The sequence below is a fragment of the Aegilops tauschii genome, chromosome 1 (assembly GCF_002575655.3).
Source record: "Aegilops tauschii subsp. strangulata cultivar AL8/78 chromosome 1, Aet v6.0, whole genome shotgun sequence".
NCBI classification, from domain to species: domain Eukaryota; kingdom Viridiplantae; phylum Streptophyta; class Magnoliopsida; order Poales; family Poaceae; genus Aegilops; species Aegilops tauschii.
The window spans coordinates 461,550,598-461,569,503 of NC_053035.3; the positions used below are offsets into that span (position 1 = coordinate 461,550,598).

General features: G+C 44.4%; 2 protein-coding genes across 3 annotated transcripts; both read left to right on the forward strand.

Moving 5' to 3' along the window:
• The first annotated feature begins 4,687 nt into the window (after positions 1-4,687).
• LOC109745354 (phospholipase D beta 1) lies at positions 4,688-10,470 on the forward strand. The gene is made up of 10 exons (XM_020304470.4): positions 4,688-5,900; positions 6,107-6,223; positions 6,642-6,836; positions 7,050-7,298; positions 7,423-7,491; positions 7,581-7,728; positions 8,499-8,647; positions 8,761-8,922; positions 9,478-9,675; positions 9,979-10,470. Exons 1-10 carry the CDS (start codon positions 5,001-5,003, stop codon positions 10,276-10,278), a joined length of 2,487 nt encoding a protein of 828 aa, XP_020160059.1. The 5' UTR covers positions 4,688-5,000; the 3' UTR covers positions 10,279-10,470.
• Positions 10,471-11,732: 1,262 nt separating this feature from the next.
• LOC109745357 (probable polygalacturonase At1g80170) lies at positions 11,733-14,104 on the forward strand. 2 transcript variants are annotated; one of them, XM_020304474.3, is made up of 9 exons: positions 11,737-12,063; positions 12,138-12,272; positions 12,389-12,565; positions 12,676-12,702; positions 12,817-13,024; positions 13,108-13,189; positions 13,268-13,376; positions 13,448-13,567; positions 13,662-14,104. In XM_020304474.3, the coding sequence occupies exons 1-9, from the start codon at positions 11,920-11,922 to the stop codon at positions 13,917-13,919; spliced, it is 1,260 nt and encodes a 419-aa protein (XP_020160063.1). In that variant the 5' UTR covers positions 11,737-11,919; the 3' UTR covers positions 13,920-14,104. The 2 variants fall into 2 exon arrangements, with proteins under 2 accessions (XP_073357166.1, XP_020160063.1); XM_073501065.1 differs by having other exon boundaries at positions 11,733-12,063; positions 12,676-13,024.
• The last annotated feature ends 4,802 nt before the right edge of the window (positions 14,105-18,906 follow it).

Here is an 18,906-nt window from a genome sequence, read left to right on the forward strand (position 1 = left end):
AACAATAGGATCAACATTGTAAGTGATAGTCTTTTCTTCAACTTTAATAAGTTCAACTACTTTTACTTCAATGGGAGGATGATATTTAAACCACTTCTCCTTAGGGAGATCAACATGAGTAGCAAAGGATTCACAGAAAGAAGCTACTATCTCAGAGTCAAGTCCATATTTATTGCTAAATTCACGGAAAACATCGGTATCCATAAAAGATTTAACACAATCAAACTTAGGTGTTATACCTGACTCCTTACCTTTGTTGAGTTCCCAATCTTCAGAGTTGCATTTAATTCTTTCCAATAAATCCCATCTGAATTCAATAGTCTTCATCATAAAAGAACCAGTACAAGAAGTATCGAGCATGGAGCGATTATTGAGAGAAAGCCGAGCATAAATTTTTTGAATAATAATTTCTCTTTAGAGCTCATGATTGGGGCATGAATATAACATTGACTTAAGCCTCCCCCAAGCTTGAGCGATGCTTTCTCCTTCGCGAGGCCAAAAATTATATATATAATTACGATCACGATGAACCAGATGCATAGGATAAAACTTATGATGAAATTCCAATTTCAATCGTTTTTAGTTCCATGATCCAATATCATCACATAGCCTAAACCATGTCAATGCCTTTCCCTTCAAAGATAAAGGGAAGACCTTCTTCTTGATAACATCCTCAGGCATACCTGCAAGCTTAAATAATTCACAAACTTCATCCACATAGATTAGGTGCAAATCGGGATGTAATGTTCCATCTCCTGTAAAAGGATTAGCTAGCAGTTTCTCTATCATACCCGAAGGAATTTCAAAGTAAACATTTTCAGTAGATTTAGTAGGTTGAGGAGCAACTCTTTGCTCTACTAGTTGGGGTGAAGATACCCCGAACAAGCCCCTCAAAGGATTACTTTCCATAGTAACAAGTGACAGTAAATTTCAGCACACTATATAAATTTTTCCTTACCAAATTCCACTTACCAAAGGCGCTTCACTCCCCGGCAACGGCGCCAGAAAAGAGTCTTGATGACCCACAGTATAGGGGATCTATCGTAGTCCTTTCGATAAGTAAGAGTGTCGAACCCAACGAGGAGTAGAAGGAAATGACAAGCGGTTTTCAGTAAGGTATTCTCTGCAAGCACTGAAATTATCGGTAATAGATAGTTTTGTGATAAGGTAATTTGTAACGGGTAACAAGTAACAAAAGTAAACAAGGTGCAGCAAGGTGTCCCAATCCTTTTTGTAGCAAAGGACAAGCCTGGACGAACTGTTATATAAAGGAAAGCGCTCCCGAGGACACATGGGAATTATCGTCAAGCTAGTTTTCATCACGCTCATATGATTCGCGTTCGTTACTTTGATAATTTGATATGTGGGTGGACCGGTACTTGGGTGCTGCCCTTCCTTGGACAAGCATCCCACTTATGATTAACCCCTATTGCAAGCATCCGCAACTACAAAAAAAGTATTAAGGTAAACCTAACCATAGCATGAAACAGATGGATCCAAATCAGCCCCTTACGAAGCAACGCATAAACTAGGGTTTAAGCTTCTGTCACTCTAGCAACCCATCATCTACTTATTACTTCCCAATGCCTTCCTCTAGGCCCAAATAATGGTGAAGTGTCATGTAGTCGATGTTCACATAACACCACTAGAGGAAAGACAACATACATCTCATCAAAGTATCGAACGAATACCAAATTCACATGACTACTTATAGCAAGACTTCTCCCATGTCCGTAGGAACAAATGTAACTACTCACAAATCATATTCATGTTCATAATCAGAGGGGTATTAATATTCATAAAGGATCTGAACATATAATCTTTCACCGAATAAACCAACTAGCATCAACTACAAGGAGTAATCAACACTACTAGCAACCCACAGGTACCAATCTGAGGTTTTGAGACAAAGATTGGATACAAGAGATGAACTAGGGTTTGAGATGAGATGGTGCTGGTGAAGATGTTGATGGAGATTGACCCCCTCCCGATGAGAGGATCGATGGTGATGACGATGGTGACGATTTCCCCCTCCCGGAGGGATGTTTCCCCGGTAGAACAACTCCGCCGGAGCCCTAGATTGGTTCCGCAAGGTTCCGCCTCGAGACGGCGGTGCTTCTCCCGAAAACTTCCTTCTGATTTTTTTAGGGCGAAAGACTTCATATAGCCAAAGATGGACACCGGAGGCCTGCCAGGGGGCCCACGAGGCAGGGGGCGCGCCCAGGGGGTGGGGCGCGCCCCCACCCTCGTGGATGGTGGGTGGCCCCCCTCTGGTGCTTTATTCGCCCAATATTTTTAATATATTCCAAAACTGACTTCCGTGGAGTTTCAGGACTTTGAAGTTGTGCAGAATAGGACTCTAATATTTGCTCCTTTTCCAACCCAGAATTCCAGCTGCCGGCATTTTCCCTCTTCGTGTAAACCTTGTAAAATAAGGGAGAATATGCATAAGTATTGTGACATAATGTTTAATAACATCCCATAATGCAATAAATATCGATATAAAAGCATGATGCAAAATGGACGTATCAGTCGACCACTGGGTGGCAACCCCACATGAGAGGCGGGAAGATTGGGAGGCTCACGAGCGTATCGCGGCGGAGCAAGCCGGTGATGCTTACATGGCAGGGCTTCGCCTCCGCTACACGATGCACATCGAGGCGGAGCACCATATGTACAAAGAGTATGCGGCGTAGAGGACATAGGTCATCGACCTCTCCAGCGACGACGACGGCGACAACGACAGCGACGACCCCGACCCTATGATCGGTGGGATGAGCAGAGCGGAGCGGAAGGAGATCGAGAATAAGTTCGATTAGCAAGTAGGTTTAAAGTTCTAGCCTAAATTATGAACTTTATTTTAATAAGTTTTATTTAAAATATTTTTAATTTACACCGAATTTCTGTTTATGTGTCGCTGATTTTTTTCCTCTGTTAGGTTTGGGGTTCGGTTAGAAACGACATTTTTAGAGTATACCCAGCCATTACTCCTCTAAAATTTAGGAGATCGGTTAGAGTTGCTCTTACACCGCCGAAGTTTCTTTGTCGGTCACAAAACCTTAAAGGAGCACCATGTTTGTGATGAATTGTGCGATTGGACACGGCGACAGGTGTAGCATACCTATCCACGGCTTTAAGATTCGGGTCTCGTAGTTGCTACTTTGCGTATTAAAAAGATGCAACTCGAAGTCCCCCTCCCCTTTCCGTAATCCTCTGATTCGTCGCCACAGTTGGAAGCAAGAAGTAGATCACTTTCCCCTCTTCCTCCTGGGATCCTCGCGCGGGCAGCTCTAGAGGGCCAAAACCCTAGCCGTCGTCGCAAGTCCCTCCCATCCATGATCCCTGGCCACTGCCGCTGACGGTGGTGGCGGCGCCCCTCCGTTACCTCGTTGAAGACATTTCTGGGATATGCTCGGACTAAATCTTTAGGGTGAAAACCTAGATTATGACATTGTGGTTGGATCCGGTGACGACAGTGTTAGAGTGTCGATCCCTTCCTGAAGGCGTTGTTGTTGAAGAATCTCATCGTCCATGTGGTGTCATGAGATGGTTGGTGGGAAATATTGAGCTTAGGTGCTCCGGGAGCTCCTGAGCCGTTCAATCTCAACTCCAACGTCCGTAGTGAGAGCTCACACAAATTTACAAGAAAGTCCTCAAGGAGTCCTGTAATTATGTTTAGGTCCCACGCATCCTTAGATGACTGTTGGAACAGAGCTCACTCTGGAGTAGGTGCTCCCGGAGCATGGGATACTTTCCCGGTGATACCAGGCGTTAGGTGATACCGTGATACGGGCTCCTGGGAGCCATTGGATCTCAGGTCCGACGGATCCCGGGAGCTCTTGAACATTTTGCAAAAAGTCATCCAAAAGTCTTCAAATTTCACGTAAGTACAGTAGATTTCAAGGAGCCGTCGGATCTCAGATCCAACGGCCCAGAAGCCCGTACCATGGTATCAACTAAGTGCTGGTAGCACTTGATATTTTCCCCGGTATCACCTGATATCTTCCCTTTCCCATGGTCATTGTTGTAGTTTGCTAAGTGAACATCTGATTGTTTTGGTTTTTTCTTCTTTTTTTCCCGTCTACACATAGCTTTGGTATTATATGACTTTGCTAGTTGACGACGTTTCATGTACGTGTGAGTTGATGTTGATCGTGTGCATCCTAACTATGCAGAGGCCAGGTGTGTGCTCCTATGTTTAAGTTTTGTACTCCCTCCGTTCCATAATATAAGAGTGTTTTTTACACTAGTGTAGTGTCAAAAACGCTCTTACATTATGAAATGGAGATGGTATCTTCTTAATGCTTCATTTTAAGCAAATAAAGTAAATTATTTATCGAAAAAGATGTTGCAGCGCAGAGTTTCAGGGGCCTTCAGTGCAATTTTCTTTTTTCTGGGGTCTTTGATATACTCCCTCCATTCCTAAATACAAGATGTTTTAGTTCTTCTCTATTTCTTTAGATTTGCACACATTTTAATGTGTATATTCACTCATTTTAATCTGTATATAGTTGATCTTAAAATATCTAAAACATCTTATAATTACGAACGGAGGGAGTAATTGGCAATGACAGCTGTCCTTGTGGCTGTGACACTATGCACTGCGTGAACACGAGGAATTTGTCTCAAAAGATAATTCGTCCTTGGGCCATAGACTTATAGTCGCGGAATTTTCTTGTTGAAAAATAACACTAGGAAAATCCGTCGGGGAATCCAATTGACCGCCGTGCCGGGACCGGCCGCCGTCGTGTTCCCGATTTAACTTCCATCGCATTTCCGCCGTCGTTGTCGGAGCCGAGGACTCTTCCCTTCCACACCACCGTGCGGCTGCCGCTCCTCGCCTCGTCCCCATCTCGCCGAAGAGCCCACGGCTGCCGCAGGTCCCGGTCCTCGCCTCGCCCCCCGCCCATTCCAGGCCGACTGGTCGACGGGGAGCGAGATGAAGCCGTACAGAACCAGAGGACCCCACAGCCCGAAGGCACTGGCGGAGGCGGCCGGCGATGGAGGAAAGCAGCCGCCGCCCCGGCAGCGCGAGGGCGTCGCTCAAGGTGGTGCTGCTCCACGGCAGCCTCGACATCTGGGTGCGCGACGCGGGGGGCCTCCCCGACAAGGGCGTGCTCTACAAGAGGTTCGGCGACCTCCTCGGCCTGCGCATCGTCGGCTCCGTCTCCGACAAGGTGCCCGGCGCCTCGATGACCAGCGACCCGTACGTCACCGTCCAGGTCTCCGCCGCCACCGTCGCCCGCACCTACGTCGTGCCCAACAGCGAGGACCCCGTGTGGGCGCAGAACTTCGTGGTGCCCGTCGGCCACGAGGCGGCCGAGGTCCAGTTCGCCGTCAAGGACAACGACGTCTTCGGCGGCCAGGTCATCGGCGCCGCGGCCATTCCCGCCGAGCAGCTCCTCGGCGGGGACAAGATCGAGGGCGCCTATCCTCTGCTGGATCCCAATGGCAGGCCGTGCGCTCCCGGCGCAGTGCTGCGGCTCTCCATACAGTACACCCCGGTGGCTCACCTCACAGCGTACCACCGTGGTGTCACTGCTGGGCCGGACAGCCATGGCGTGCCAGATGCATACTTTCCTCTGCGCCGTGGCATGAGGGTGACCCTCTACCAGGATGCACATGTACCGGAGGGCTGTCTCCCGGACATCCGGCTTGACAATGGGCTGCAATACCAACATGGGCAATGCTGGCGCGACATGTACACCGCCATAATCCAGGCACGGCGGCTGATTTACATCGCCGGGTGGTCGGTGTTCCACACCATTCGCCTCGTAAGGGACGGGGCCGAGGAGGTGCCGTCACTTGGGGACCTGTTGAAGATGAAGTCACAGGAAGGAGTGAGGGTGTTGCTTCTTGTATGGGACGATCCAACATCGGAGACCATTATCGGCAGAATGGTATGAGTTACTCGTATAGAGGCCAAAACTGCTGTGTTGAGGCAATTTTGCATCCAAGATGAAAATTGTAGTGCAACCAATCTCCCAGTAATACTTATCATTCATTTGTAAATTTTAAGTTGCTAAACATGTTAAAGATAGGACAGTCTATTTTTACTTCTGATGAAAGAATTTATGTACACCTCCTAATGAAAATTTTATTATAGGATGGATATATGCGAACACGAGATGAGGAAACACGTAGATTCTTCAAGCACTCTCCGGTTCAAATATTGCTTTGCCCAAGATCTGCTGGGAAACGTCACAGCTGGGTGAAACAGAAGGTTATCCCTATTATTATGTCATATAACCATTTTGCTTATCTGTTATTGTAGATCATCTTTTGTTGGAGACTGAAAGTATTATGTTCAGTGCACCTAGCTAATGTGTGTGATTTTAGTTTGTGTGCCATCCATTATTTTTGCAACCTTAAACTTATATTATGCTGCTGTCTTATACTTCAGAATATCAGTTCTTACTATTTACTACCTCCGTCCCAAATTATAAGATGTTTTGTTAGGCTATCTTAGCCTACCAAAACATCTTATAATTTGGAACAGAGGAAGTATTATTTAACCAAGAAACTAAAATATATAGCTGCACACAATTTAAATCATTTTTGTATTTATTTTATGAAGTAATCTTGTATTGTATCAATTCTTCAGTCCCATTTATTTATGATATGAAGGTTTTGATTACTAGGAAACAGGAACAACATATAGTCATCATCAGAAAACAGTTATCGTGGATGCTGATGCTGGCGGTAATAGGAGAAAAATAATTGCTTTTATTGGAGGCCTTGATTTATGTGGTGGACGCTACGATATACCTGGGCACCCTCTGTTTCGGACTCTTCAAACTTTGCACAAGGAGGATTATCACAATCCAAACTTTGCTGTAAGTGTTTGATTCCTTTGTCATGTACTACTTGTGTTGTGTGTTACCGGAGTCTTCTTTTTTTCCAAGAGTAGGAGCCTTATGTGCTGTTCGCCTTTTAATCATTGAAAGGAGATCATCTTAGGTCAGGAAGAATAATTGCATCATGTCCTCTGCTCAGTGTTTATTCAAATCTCTGTTCTGAAAGTAATTATCCTTGTCATCTGTTTACAGGCGGTTGATGCTCGTGGCCCAAGGGAACCATGGCATGACTTGCATTCGAAAATCGACGGTCCAGCAGCTTATGACGTTCTAAAGAATTTTGAGGAGCGTTGGTTGAAGGCATCGAAACGCCATGGTATTAAGAAGTTTGGAAAATCATATGATGACGCACTTCTCAGGATTGAAAGAATACCTGATATCATAAACATTAACGACACATTATATTTTAGCGACAACGATCCTGAGGCATGGCATGTTCAGGTACTTGCAAAATTCTGTAACTGAAGAATCTCTCTTTTCGAATGAGCAACTCAAGAATCAAGGGTTTTCCTTGCTTCTTGTTTCAACTTTCGGGCATTTAACTCTTTTGTACTTTGATATTCAGGTGTTTCGATCTATTGATTCCAACTCTGCCAAGGGATTTCCAAAGGATCCACGAGAAGCAACCAGAAAGGTTACTGAATCAATTAAAGCAGCAACACCGCTAACATTATGTACTGCAGTTTGCGTGTTTTTAACTAACACTCCTGTTTTGGCTAACAGAATCTTGTTTGTGGAAAGAATGTACTAATTGATATGAGCATACACACAGCTTATGTGAATGCCATCCGGGCAGCCCAACACTTTATTTATATTGAGAATCAGTACTTCATAGGTTCTTCATTCGATTGGGATTCAAACAAAGATATTGGTAAGCATGTACTTTATAGTTTTTTTTAGAAAAGGAGGATTACCCTCAGCCTAAGCTTTTTTTTAATGTACTTTATATTTTTCTCTTTGTTCTTTTACATTGACTTAATGCATAGTCACCCTCCTTTCATGAGAAGTTAGGTATGCTTAGTTCTCAGCCTAAGCTTAGACGTGCTACATGCCACAGTATCTTAGGTTGTGCCTGATTGATCGCTACAATGGCGGCTTATTACACTTTATTATTCATATGATCTGTGCGTCTTAGGCTCCGCTATTTGCCAAATTTTGCCACAAGTGTGACGCTGATTTTTAGTCACGCTTTGTCTAAGGGAGTCTTAGACTCAGCTATAGCTACGCTGGCTGTTCAAGGTTAACCAGGACACAATTAAGTTTCGGCAATATGTGGCTTGCACAAAAGTGTGGCCAATAAAATTATAGTCACAAGTGCGGCAAAAAGTTATGCCTATGGCACATGTGCTATATATGGATAATAAAACGTGGTAGGCCACACCTGTGGCTGGGAATCAAGAACATATCTAAGATTACCTAATTATTGTGGCTTGACAAAAGATAGGTGCAAGGATTGTGCTGTTGTGGACAGCCAAACAGCCATAGTTTAGTTGTGACAAAGTTAGCTTTAAACCAAAAAAAGTCCTAACTAGGGTGTAGTGTATTTTTCTCCACTTCGGATTCAGTATTCTTCTCATGGAAGTACAGAATACACCAAATTCCTTGATTGACTACTCAAGATTGCAATATGTTTTCTTTCAGGGGCTAACAATCTAGTACCAATTGAAATTGCTCTCAAAATTGCAACCAAAATTAAGGTGAACCAGAGGTTCTCTGCATACATAGTGCTTCCTATGTGGCCTGAGGGTAAACCAACTGGTCACATAGCACAAAGAATTCTTTACTGGCAGGTTAGATTGGGCACCTTTATTTGTGCCATGTTACTTGTTTATTCGTTATGGAGCATCTCGGTTCATTTTATATTGTGGAATCGCTAATTTTCTCTCTTCCTCTGGCATTGTAGAACAAAACAATGCAAATGATGTACGAGATAATATATAGAGCCTTGAAAGAAGTAGGTTTGGATGATGTATATGAGCCTCAGGATTATTTGGTCTTCTTTTGTCTTGGCAATCGTGAAGCTTCTGACAGTCCTAGCGCTTCAAGCACAGCAGATAGTCCTCAGGTGAGAGAGACTGATGTCTTGTTTTCCTTTTGAGTCTGAACACATTGTGCTTGTGATCCCTGGCTATTTTGATTCATCCCAGGAAGGTTGAAATGTTTGAGTTTTCAGTTGCAATATAATAGTAGAGAAGTTAGATGCGTTGAGCTTAATGGCCTTCACCTGGAGAACTTGACAGTTCTGTGTTTGTCTCAGAAAAGTACTGACATGGTTCTATTAGCCTCTATGATCCATGATGCACGACAATGCCAGAGGTTCAGATCCTTTTTTATCTCTTGCTGCAGAAGGATGAAAGCAGGAGGCTCGCGAATACCCCCATACAAGCATACAAAAATCAGCCTAGTATAATTTTTAATTTGAGATTAACATAGGATTAACTTTTGATAGCCCTATATGTGGGTTTTGCAGGATACCCACCTGCATCCTTACATCATATGGGTTTTATTTTGAATAGCCGTGTGACATTAGTTCTGAAAGGAGATTGGTATAAGGTCTTATGAATTTTGTCATATTTTCTTTGACCTTGGACATAGTACTCATTTACACTTTACTGTTTAGGAACAAGCTAGGAAAAATAGGAGGTTCATGGTTTATGTACATTCCAAAGGCATGATTGTGGACGATGAATATGTGATAATCGGATCGGCTAATATCAACCAGAGGTCCATGGAAGGAACCAGAGATACTGAGATTGCTATGGGAGCGTATCAACCACAGTACACCTGGGCAAATAAAATATCTGCCCCTCGTGGACAGGTAATCGTGTTATGCCTCATTTTTCAAGCTCTTGCTTCTGCATAACATTTCTTGGTACTTGTAGGACTGGCATGTCTTCATTGGCTGATTGGCTCTGTTTTCTACCTGCCGTTTTTGCCATTACATGATATCAGATTGATACATTTTCTTATTATTTATTGGAATACTACGAATGACACTAGGCACTTGTGATGCCAATTCTACTACTCAGCTTTTGATGCATTTTAAGTTAGTAAATAATTTAGTGAGTTATATGACTCAGCTGATATATCTGGAATTGTTCTCTAAATCAAATTTGTGTAGGTTTACGGGTACAGAATGTCGCTCTGGGCTGAGCATATCGGAGCTATCGAGGAAGACTTCAACCGTCCAGAGAGCATAGAGTGCATGAGGCGGGTTCGACATCTCGGGGAACATAACTGGGGTCAGTTCGCTGCCAATGAGGTGACTGAGATGAGAGGCCACCTCTTGAAGTACCCTGTAAGTGTTGACCGTGAAGCCAAGGTGAAACCCTTGCCGGGATGCACGACATTCCCAGACATGGGCGGGAACATTTGTGGCTCTGTCCCCTTTACACTCATCCATGATAACCTCACAATATGAATTTGGTTGTGCAAGTATGTATAGTTGCTAGTGGTTTCTGGGGTAGCCTGGACAAGTAATTAAAATGGCAATTGTATATCTAGGATGTTGTTAAGGACGAGCCGTGAGAATTGCTAGTTATGTTCTTCAAGTAGTATGATGTTAGTTGCCCAAAACTATGATCCGAATAAGTTAAAGCTTTTTTCATACCAATACTTGGTACAAATATGATTGGATTTTTTAAAACATATTTTGAACCAAAAAAATTGAATGAACAACCTAAAATTACAAATATTAATGGTTTTAACTAGCAAGATGATGTGGCCGTCGATTTTGCCATGTGTGCACTTACAAGCGGGACTCGCCCATTACGAATTGTGTAAACAAAGTTTTTTTTTCCAAGGAATCTTTCAATCTATTCATCAACTGTCAAGGTAATACAAAGAACATCAGAAGTAAAAATTACATCCGGATCCGTAGATCACCTACCGACGACTACAAACACTGGAGCGAGCCGAAGGCGTGCCGCCGTCATTGCCCCTCTCTCGTTGGAGTAGGGCAAATATTGTTGTAGTAGACAGTCAGAAAGTCGTCGTGGTAAGGCCCCATAGGACTAACACACCAGAACAACAACCATCGCCGATGAATAGAATCGTAGATCGAAAGGATCCAACCTGCAGACACACATACGTAGACGAACGATGACCGGATCCAGACGGATCCACCAAAGACAAACGCCGATCGAATCCCACGAGATCCGCCGCCACACGCCCTCCGGCGACGGTAGATGCATCGCCAGGATGGGAGCTAGGCTGGGAGGACCTTATTCCGTCTTCAAGAAACCGCCGCTGCCTCGTCTTCTTATCATGGCATAGACCCTAACAAAACTCAGAAAAACACCTAAAACCGGAGCTCTCCCGTCAACAAGGGCTGGCATCCACCGCACCTCCATGGTCCAACGATCATAGGAGACGAGGCGGACCGGCGCCGGCGCCGACGAGAGGCAGAGAAACCCTAGACGAGAGTTCTTCATGTAAACAGAGTTAAACGATGGATTAGAGTTAGATGCAAAGAGTTACATCAATATGCGGTGTCTCGTGCAACAAACCCTAATGTAAGTGTTATGTGCAAAATCGTCCCCAATAGTTGATGGTTCGTGCAATTTTGTCTGTCATTACCATGCCCGAAAACTCTCTTGTGTGATGCCTCACTGAAAATTGGTACTCCTATGTCCGGAATTACTTGTGGCTCAAACTGTAGATATGCACGTTTCCCAACCCAAAATATCTGATCATTTGCCACGAGGATAACCAGTCGTACGCACCTCCTGCAGTTCTCGTACAGCTCCCCCGGACGCAAGCGCAACGCCACAGTTTGGCCCGTACAAACGCGGCAGGTCAGGTCACGTCCAACCGCCCACGTGAACCCGCTGCGCCGATGCTTTGATGCTCCGTGTCACCCCGCCCCCGGCCAGACGCCTGAAAAGCGGGCAGCGAGCGCCTGCGCCCCCGTCCTCGGCATGGCCCCCGCCGCCCGTCCTCTCGCCGCGCCGCGCCTCGTCAAATGTTCCTCCGGCCCGTGACCCGCAGCAGCGGTAGCAACCACTAGCGCGGGCGTGGCACCAACAAGAGCAGCGAACCCACCTGCAACGCGGTACCGTACATGGCGACGGCGATGGCTCTGCTCCGTCTCGCGGCTCTCGCCGGCGCCGTCGCGCTCCTCCTGCCGGGCGCCGCCGAGGCCCGCATCCTCCTCTCGCTCGACGACTTCGGCGCCGTCGGCGACGGCATTGCCGACGACACGCAGGTACGTACGTCCATGCGAGAGCATGCCTCCACCTTGCTCAAACATGACACTGTCTTTTTGGCTCTGCTGTGCAGGCTCTCGTTGACGCATGGACGGCGGCCTGTGCCAGCACCAACGGCCACGTGGTCATCCACGTCCCCGCCGGCAGGTCGTACCAGATCTGGCCGGTGACGCTCGCCGGGCCCTGCAGGGACGAGATCATGATCTTCGTACGTCCCTTCCTTCCTTCCTGCCGCCGCGTGCGCTTCTCTTGTCCGGCATGCACGCACCTGCATGCGCGTTTTCGCTCATCGAGTCTTGGTTTGTGCCCCGGCGGGCGGGACAGGTCTCCGGGAACATCATCGCGCCGGACAGCCCGGAGGACTGGGAGCGGCGCGACGGCGGCAAGTGGCTGCACTTCTTCCAGGTGCAGGACCTGACGGTGAGCGGCGGCGGCGTCATCGACGGCCGCGGGCAGGAGTGGTGGGCGCAGGCCTGCAAGGGGAGGCACCGCAACGACAAGGTATGAGAATGAATGTTGAACTCACTACTTGTTTCATCACTGTATGATTGTGCGTATCACTATCACACAACTGAAGACTGATTTGTTTTACTCCAATTGTGTCTCTGCAGCATTGCACAGCCCCGGAGGCTCCCAAGGTGAACTCCTCTGTCCCGTTTGACTACTCTGAATGTTTGCTCCAGTGGGATCAGGGGACATCATTTGCCTTTTCATTTATCACTTTTTTCTTTGTTCTTGGCGGATGCATGCAGGCGCTTCACTTCGAGGAGTGCCATGGGGTGCGGGTGCAGGGCGTGACGCTGCAGAACGGGCAGCAGCAGCACCTGACCTTCACCCGCTGCTCCAACGCCAGGGCCAGCTTCCTCAGGGTGGCCTCGCCGGAGAGCAGCCCGGGCACCGACGGCATCCACCTCGTCAACTCCATCAGCATCCACGTCAACGACATCCACATCGCCACAGGTGTGTGTTCGATCCGTCAATGGCATTCTGCATCTGAAGAAGAAAGGGGTTTCCTAGCTAACTGAATCTCTTATTTTGAGCAGGTGGCGCTTGCGTGTCCATGGTGGGCAACTGCACCGACGTTCGCCTCAGATACATCTCCTGTGGACCTGGCAATGGCATCAGGTAGCTTCTTAGCTGACTCATCAGCAACTCCATTGGTAAATGCTTGTCTGCTCATTGCTCATGCGTTGGATCTGTCAGTATTGGGAGCATAGGCGAGACCCCGGTGGCTGACAGGCTCGAAAAGATCGAGGTCGACACCATGTTCATCGCCAACACCTCCAACGGCCTCCTCATCAAGACCTGGCAGGCAAGATGGATCTAGCAGTAGCTCATCATGAACTGCAGGAGCTCATCATGAACTTGTGTTGTCTGGATCAGGATGGCTGCGGCTACGCGCGCAAGGTGAAGTTCGCCAACGTGGTGATGAAGAACGTCTCCGACCCCATCATCATCGACCAGTACCGCTCCGAGCACCCCATACCCTGCGGGTCAACCGCGGTACGATCTCTGCTCGCCTGACGGACAAACACGCCGATCGATGTCTGAAACGAACTTTGTGGTCTGCTTCTTGTTCTTGGGCGCATGCATGCAGGCGACGAGGACGGTGGCGGTGGAGAAGATCGACTACGTGAACATCGCCGGCACGTCGGCGTCGAAGCGGGCGGTGACCTTCTCCTGCAGCGACGTCGTGCCGTGCAGGCAGGTGTCGCTCAAGGACGTGAACCTGAAGCGGCTCAGCGGGCGCGGCGCCTCTGCCTACTGCCGCAGCGCGTCCGGGAAGGCCGCCGGCGTCGTCGTCCCCGAGTCCTGCCTCGCCGGAGCCAGGGCCGCTGGCGTCGAGGAGCAGTGAGCCGTGAGGTCTCGACCGGGTTCTTGGTCTCACTGTGATGCTCCGGCATGAATAATCCGGCCGTGTATTGTACTTTGTATTACATATTGTGATGTACTGTACTCCCGTACCGCCGTACGTATTCGGGACTGACTATAGGTCAGTCGACTGAAAAAGTAAATTTGGGTCGAACTCGTTTCAGCTAACTAGGCGAGCAGGCCGGCCGGTGTCACACTCCGAAATTAATTAGCTTTCGAGGAATTCGTACGGGCAGCGCTGACGAGTGCACATGCACAAACAACGTACCTACATACGTACAACAACACTGCTAGCTAGCTACATTCCTCTTCTTCATTTTTTTTCCTTTCGGATCGAAAGCCTTCAAACACAAGCATGGATGCATCTCAAGTACTACCTATTTTTGGCATGACGACCAAGGCACGGAATTATAGACATGTTAGGACGAAATTACACTTGGCAAATTTGGATTAGTCGACTGACTCAAATGAAAACATATAGTGATTTTTTCCATTCGATTTACATATAAATTGTGCATTTCTATAATATGCAATAAAATGAAATAAAACTAAATAATAATAATAGTTTTTCTAAGAAAGAATGAATGTGACAAAACTTTAAAAAACTTGCACACAACCTTGCACTAAAATTGCACCTTTTGTAGTATGCAAAAATAATAATACAATAGTTCAAATTTCGACTCTAGTATTATTTAAGCACATACGTGTAGTACCTACATGTATACATTTTATAAAGATGAATGAATTAGTGACATTTTGTAAAGAAACAATAAATGATATAATTGCACAGAATGTACAAAGAAATTGTACCTTTTCATATTTAAGAATAAGCACATAATATTGTAATTCCTAAAAAAGAAGTTTTCTTATAAGGAATGAATTAGTGGCATTATTATTGCCCTTAAAAAGGAAAAAAAGAATAAAAAAGGTAAAAATAATGATTTTTCTGTAAAGAATGAATTACTTTTATTGGTATTACCGTTTAAGAAGAAAGAAAATAAAAACAATGACAAAAGTTGCACAAAATTTACACAAAAATTGCGCCTTTTTATAATACATAAGAACAAGTGTATAATAGTACAATTTCTGTTGAAAGACATTTCCCAAGAAGGAATAGATTAATGACATTGGTATTACCCTTAAAGAACAAAGAAAATGAAATAAAACTAAAAAAATCAAAAGAATGAAATTTTTCTCGGAAAAAATGAATTAGTGGCATTTGTATTACCCTTTCAAAAAAAAGAAAATGAAAGAAATAAAAAAAATAAATTTTGCACATAATTTACACAAAAATTGCACTTTTCATAATATGCGGGAATATGCCTTTTGAAAGAAATAAAAAATCAAAAGGTTGCAGGGAACGGCTCGCTGCCTCACCCTCAGCGGAAGCGAGCCAGCATGCCGCCATGCATGTATAGACACAAACAGTACAAGCTAGCCAGGGGCTATCGTATCACTACACATATCCCATGCATTTGTGTAGTTAAAGAGAAATGCAAATATATAAAGAAAAAGAAAATTATAAATAAATAATGGCAAAATTTGCACACATTTTACATAGAAATTGTGTTTTTTTTATAATAGGCAAGAATAAACCTATAATAGTAAAAATTTCATAAAAAGGACATTTCCCAAGAAGGAATGAATTAATCAAACAAAAACTTAAAGAAAATAAAAATATGAACTTTTCTATGAAAGAATGAATTAGTGGTTTTGGTATTACCCATTAAGAAGAAAGAAAATAAAAAATAAAATCAAAACAAAACAATGATATTTTCTAAGGAAGAATAAATTAGTGACATTGGTGTTACCCTTTAATAAGAAATAAAATGAACTAAAAACTCAAACAAAAAATGAAAAAAATTGCACACAATATACACAAAAATTGCACTTTTAAAATATATGCAAGAATAAGCATATAATAGCGAAGTTTTCACAAAAAAAAAATTCTAAGAAGGGATGAGTTAGCGGCGTTGGTATTGCCCATAAAGAGGAAAAAATATAATGATAACTAAAAAAAATAAAATAGTGAAGTTTTATGTGAAACAATGAATTAGTGGAACTGGTATTACACTTTGGAAGAAAGAAAAGAAAACTTGCACACAATTGCACTAAAATTACACTTTTCTGTATCATGCAAAATATACTCATATAATAGTACAATTCTTTCATACATTTTATAGTATTTGTATGCATATATTTTACAATCATCCAGCATCCAAAAACACCCACACACAAAAAATCCAACTAATAAAAAGAAGAAAAATAACAAGCAAAACAAATAAGAACAGAAAAAACAAAGGGAGAGAGGGCTGGGGCGCACATGTAAACTTGCGCATGACTTTGCACCGAAATTGCACTTAATCGTAATATGCAAAAATAATCATATAATCATGAAATTTTGGCACATATTATATAGTATTTGTTTGTATATAATTACACTCAGCCAAAAACCCACAAAAAACAAAAAAATCAATAAAGGACAGAAAAAGGGTAAAGTAAATACGCATAGAAATAGAAAACAAAAATAAATAAACAAAAACACCAACAAAAGAAAGAATTAAATTTCCTAAGGAAGAACGAATTAGTTGCATTGGTATTACAATTTAAGAACAAAGAAAAGGGCAAAAGAATCTAAAATAAACACTGACAAAATTTGCACGAAATATACATAAAAATTGCGCTTTTTAAAAATATGCAAGAATAAGCATATAACAGGGGAACTTTTGCAAAAAGCAAATGAATAGTGGAATTGGCATTAACATTAATTACAATGAAAATGAAGTAAACACTAAAACAATATCAAAATAATGACTTTTCCTGAAAAAGAATGAACTAGTGGCGTTGGTATTTATTTTAAGCGGAGAGATTTGGAAAAAAGCTTACGCACAACTTTGCACCGAGATTGCACTTTATCATAAAAATAATCATATAATCATGAAATTTTAACACATATTATATAGTATTTGTATGCATATAATTAGACTCAGCCAAAAACCCACAAAAACAAAAAATAACCAATAAAAAAAGAGAAAACAAAATGGAAAAATGCAACCCAGAAGAGCCAAAAAGAGCCCAAGAAGAAATTCGACTGACCCAAAATTGGGGTCAATCGATTCCACACAATCCAACTCATCACCAAAATTACACTGAAAAAAAAGAAAACATCACACATCTCAAAGCAGAATCAAATGGTCACAAAATCGAGTGACCCAAAGTGAAAATTTCAGCTGACCGACGTATAGCTAAAACGTACGTATTCAGGCGTGTTGTATTTTCTTGTACAAAATGTGCTAGTAGCAATTTTCGTCGTTTCGTGTTGGGAGATCCTTTTGGAGGGATAAAGTTTGTGCTGACTGTTCGCAGCAATCTAGGGGCGACCAGTCTTCCACCAGCCATGCTCCTGACGACCTCTTGATCATCTCGGTGGTGAGGGGTCGTCGGATCTCGTGCGTCTGGATCCATGTAGCTATAAGGTTAAGGCTATGTGTCCACTTTGAATCTTCTATCGTAAACGATTCTTTAAGGGAAAAAAGGCAATACTCTGTTTTGTACTCAGTGATGGATATCTACTTCGTTACTACTCCCTCCGTCCCACAAAATAAGAGCATTTTCAAAAACGCTCTTATATTATGGGACGGAGGGAGTAATACGGCGGCAGATGACCTCGGCCGCTAACGGGGGCATGTGATGGTGAGTGATGCGTCAAGAGCTTCACCGCAACTACCCCCTCGTCTCGCTTCATTTGGCTCCGATTTATGTCCTCGGGATCCGCTAACCGTATTGGAGGATTCTTCTCCACAAGAGGAGGCCTCGATGATCCACTAGAGATCTCTTCTCCAAAGGAGAGGGATAGATATGAGCAAAGCTCTTTCTAGTTCATAGTCTATGCTTTGCTAACTCTAATTTGTCCAAGGGAAGGGGAATATAGTCTAGGGGGAGAGGGATACATGGGTCAAAACCCTAGTGGCTGCGCACAGGCAGTAACGGATGTCCAATGGCTCACGGGGTATCAAATGTTCGGTAGTCATCGAATGTACGGTGGCTCGCTTGGGCCCAGACATCCGATGTATGCTAGAAGTGTGGTAATATTCGACGATTTCCGTATTGGATAGGTGTCGCCGGATTTCTCGTGCTGGCCGAATGTCATGTCCTACGGGAGCTAGCGGATGTCCGGTTCGCACCATATATCGTCCGCTAGAAGTCTTCACCGGGTGTACCTGGGGCTTCTCCACGCGCTGCACCGGATGTCCGGTGGTTGATGCACAACAACATCTTCTCCACTTGCATCGCTTGCTCTGCTTCCATGCCGTCTTTTGTCCATTGTTCCTAGCTTCTCCATGGCCATCTTCTAGGTACCTAATCACACATAGCATTCCCAACTTAGGTAGTAACCATGTCTCACATGTGGAGGAAAAGGGATTCACTTAGGTAGTAACCATGTCTCACATGTGGAGGAAAAGGGATTCACTTAGGAGCGTTCACCTCATGTTGAATGGCGGGTGCACGAGCTCTTGACAAAGGTCCATTTGGTGCTTGGGGGTTGGTGTAGTGTCCATGGGGAGATCATAGGGTGCTCCGCACCATCACCCCCCCTCTCGCGCGGAAAGATCCACTCTCGGATCGTGAACCTCATCACCATGGTAAGATGTCAAGTCCATGACATTGAAGACGTTGCTCACGGAGTACTTGCCCTGTGGTATGTCGATCTTGTATCCGTTGTTGTTGATGTGTTGTAACACCTTGAATGGATTGTTCGCACGATGTATGAGCTTTGACTTGCGTTCGTTGGGAAATCGATCCTTGTGAAGGTGAACCCATACGAGATCTCCGGGGTTGAATACCACCGTTTTCTTTGTTATGTTGATCTTGGATGCGTGTCGTGTGACTTTCATGCCGCTCTATGGTGAGCCTTGTGTCTTCGTGCATCTTCTTCATGTATGTGGCACAGGCACTCGCATCCATGTTCG

Bases quoted from the DNA above. Each gene is read 5' to 3' on its own strand.
- LOC109745354 (XM_020304470.4), top strand. From the start codon at position 5,001: ATGGAGGAAAGCAGCCGCCGCCCCGGCAGCGCGAGGGCGTCGCTCAAG. The intron at 7,492-7,580 runs GTTACTGAATCA...TTTGGCTAACAG, and splicing joins CACGAGAAGCAACCAGAAAG to AATCTTGTTTGTGGAAAGAA. The intron at 8,648-8,760 runs GTTAGATTGGGC...CTGGCATTGTAG, and splicing joins AAAGAATTCTTTACTGGCAG to AACAAAACAATGCAAATGAT.
- LOC109745357 (XM_073501065.1), top strand. From the start codon at position 11,920: ATGGCGACGGCGATGGCTCTGCTCCGTCTCGCGGCTCTCGCCGGCGCC. The intron at 12,273-12,388 runs GTACGTCCCTTC...CGGGCGGGACAG, and splicing joins GGGACGAGATCATGATCTTC to GTCTCCGGGAACATCATCGC. The intron at 13,377-13,447 runs GCAAGATGGATC...TGTCTGGATCAG, and splicing joins TCCTCATCAAGACCTGGCAG to GATGGCTGCGGCTACGCGCG.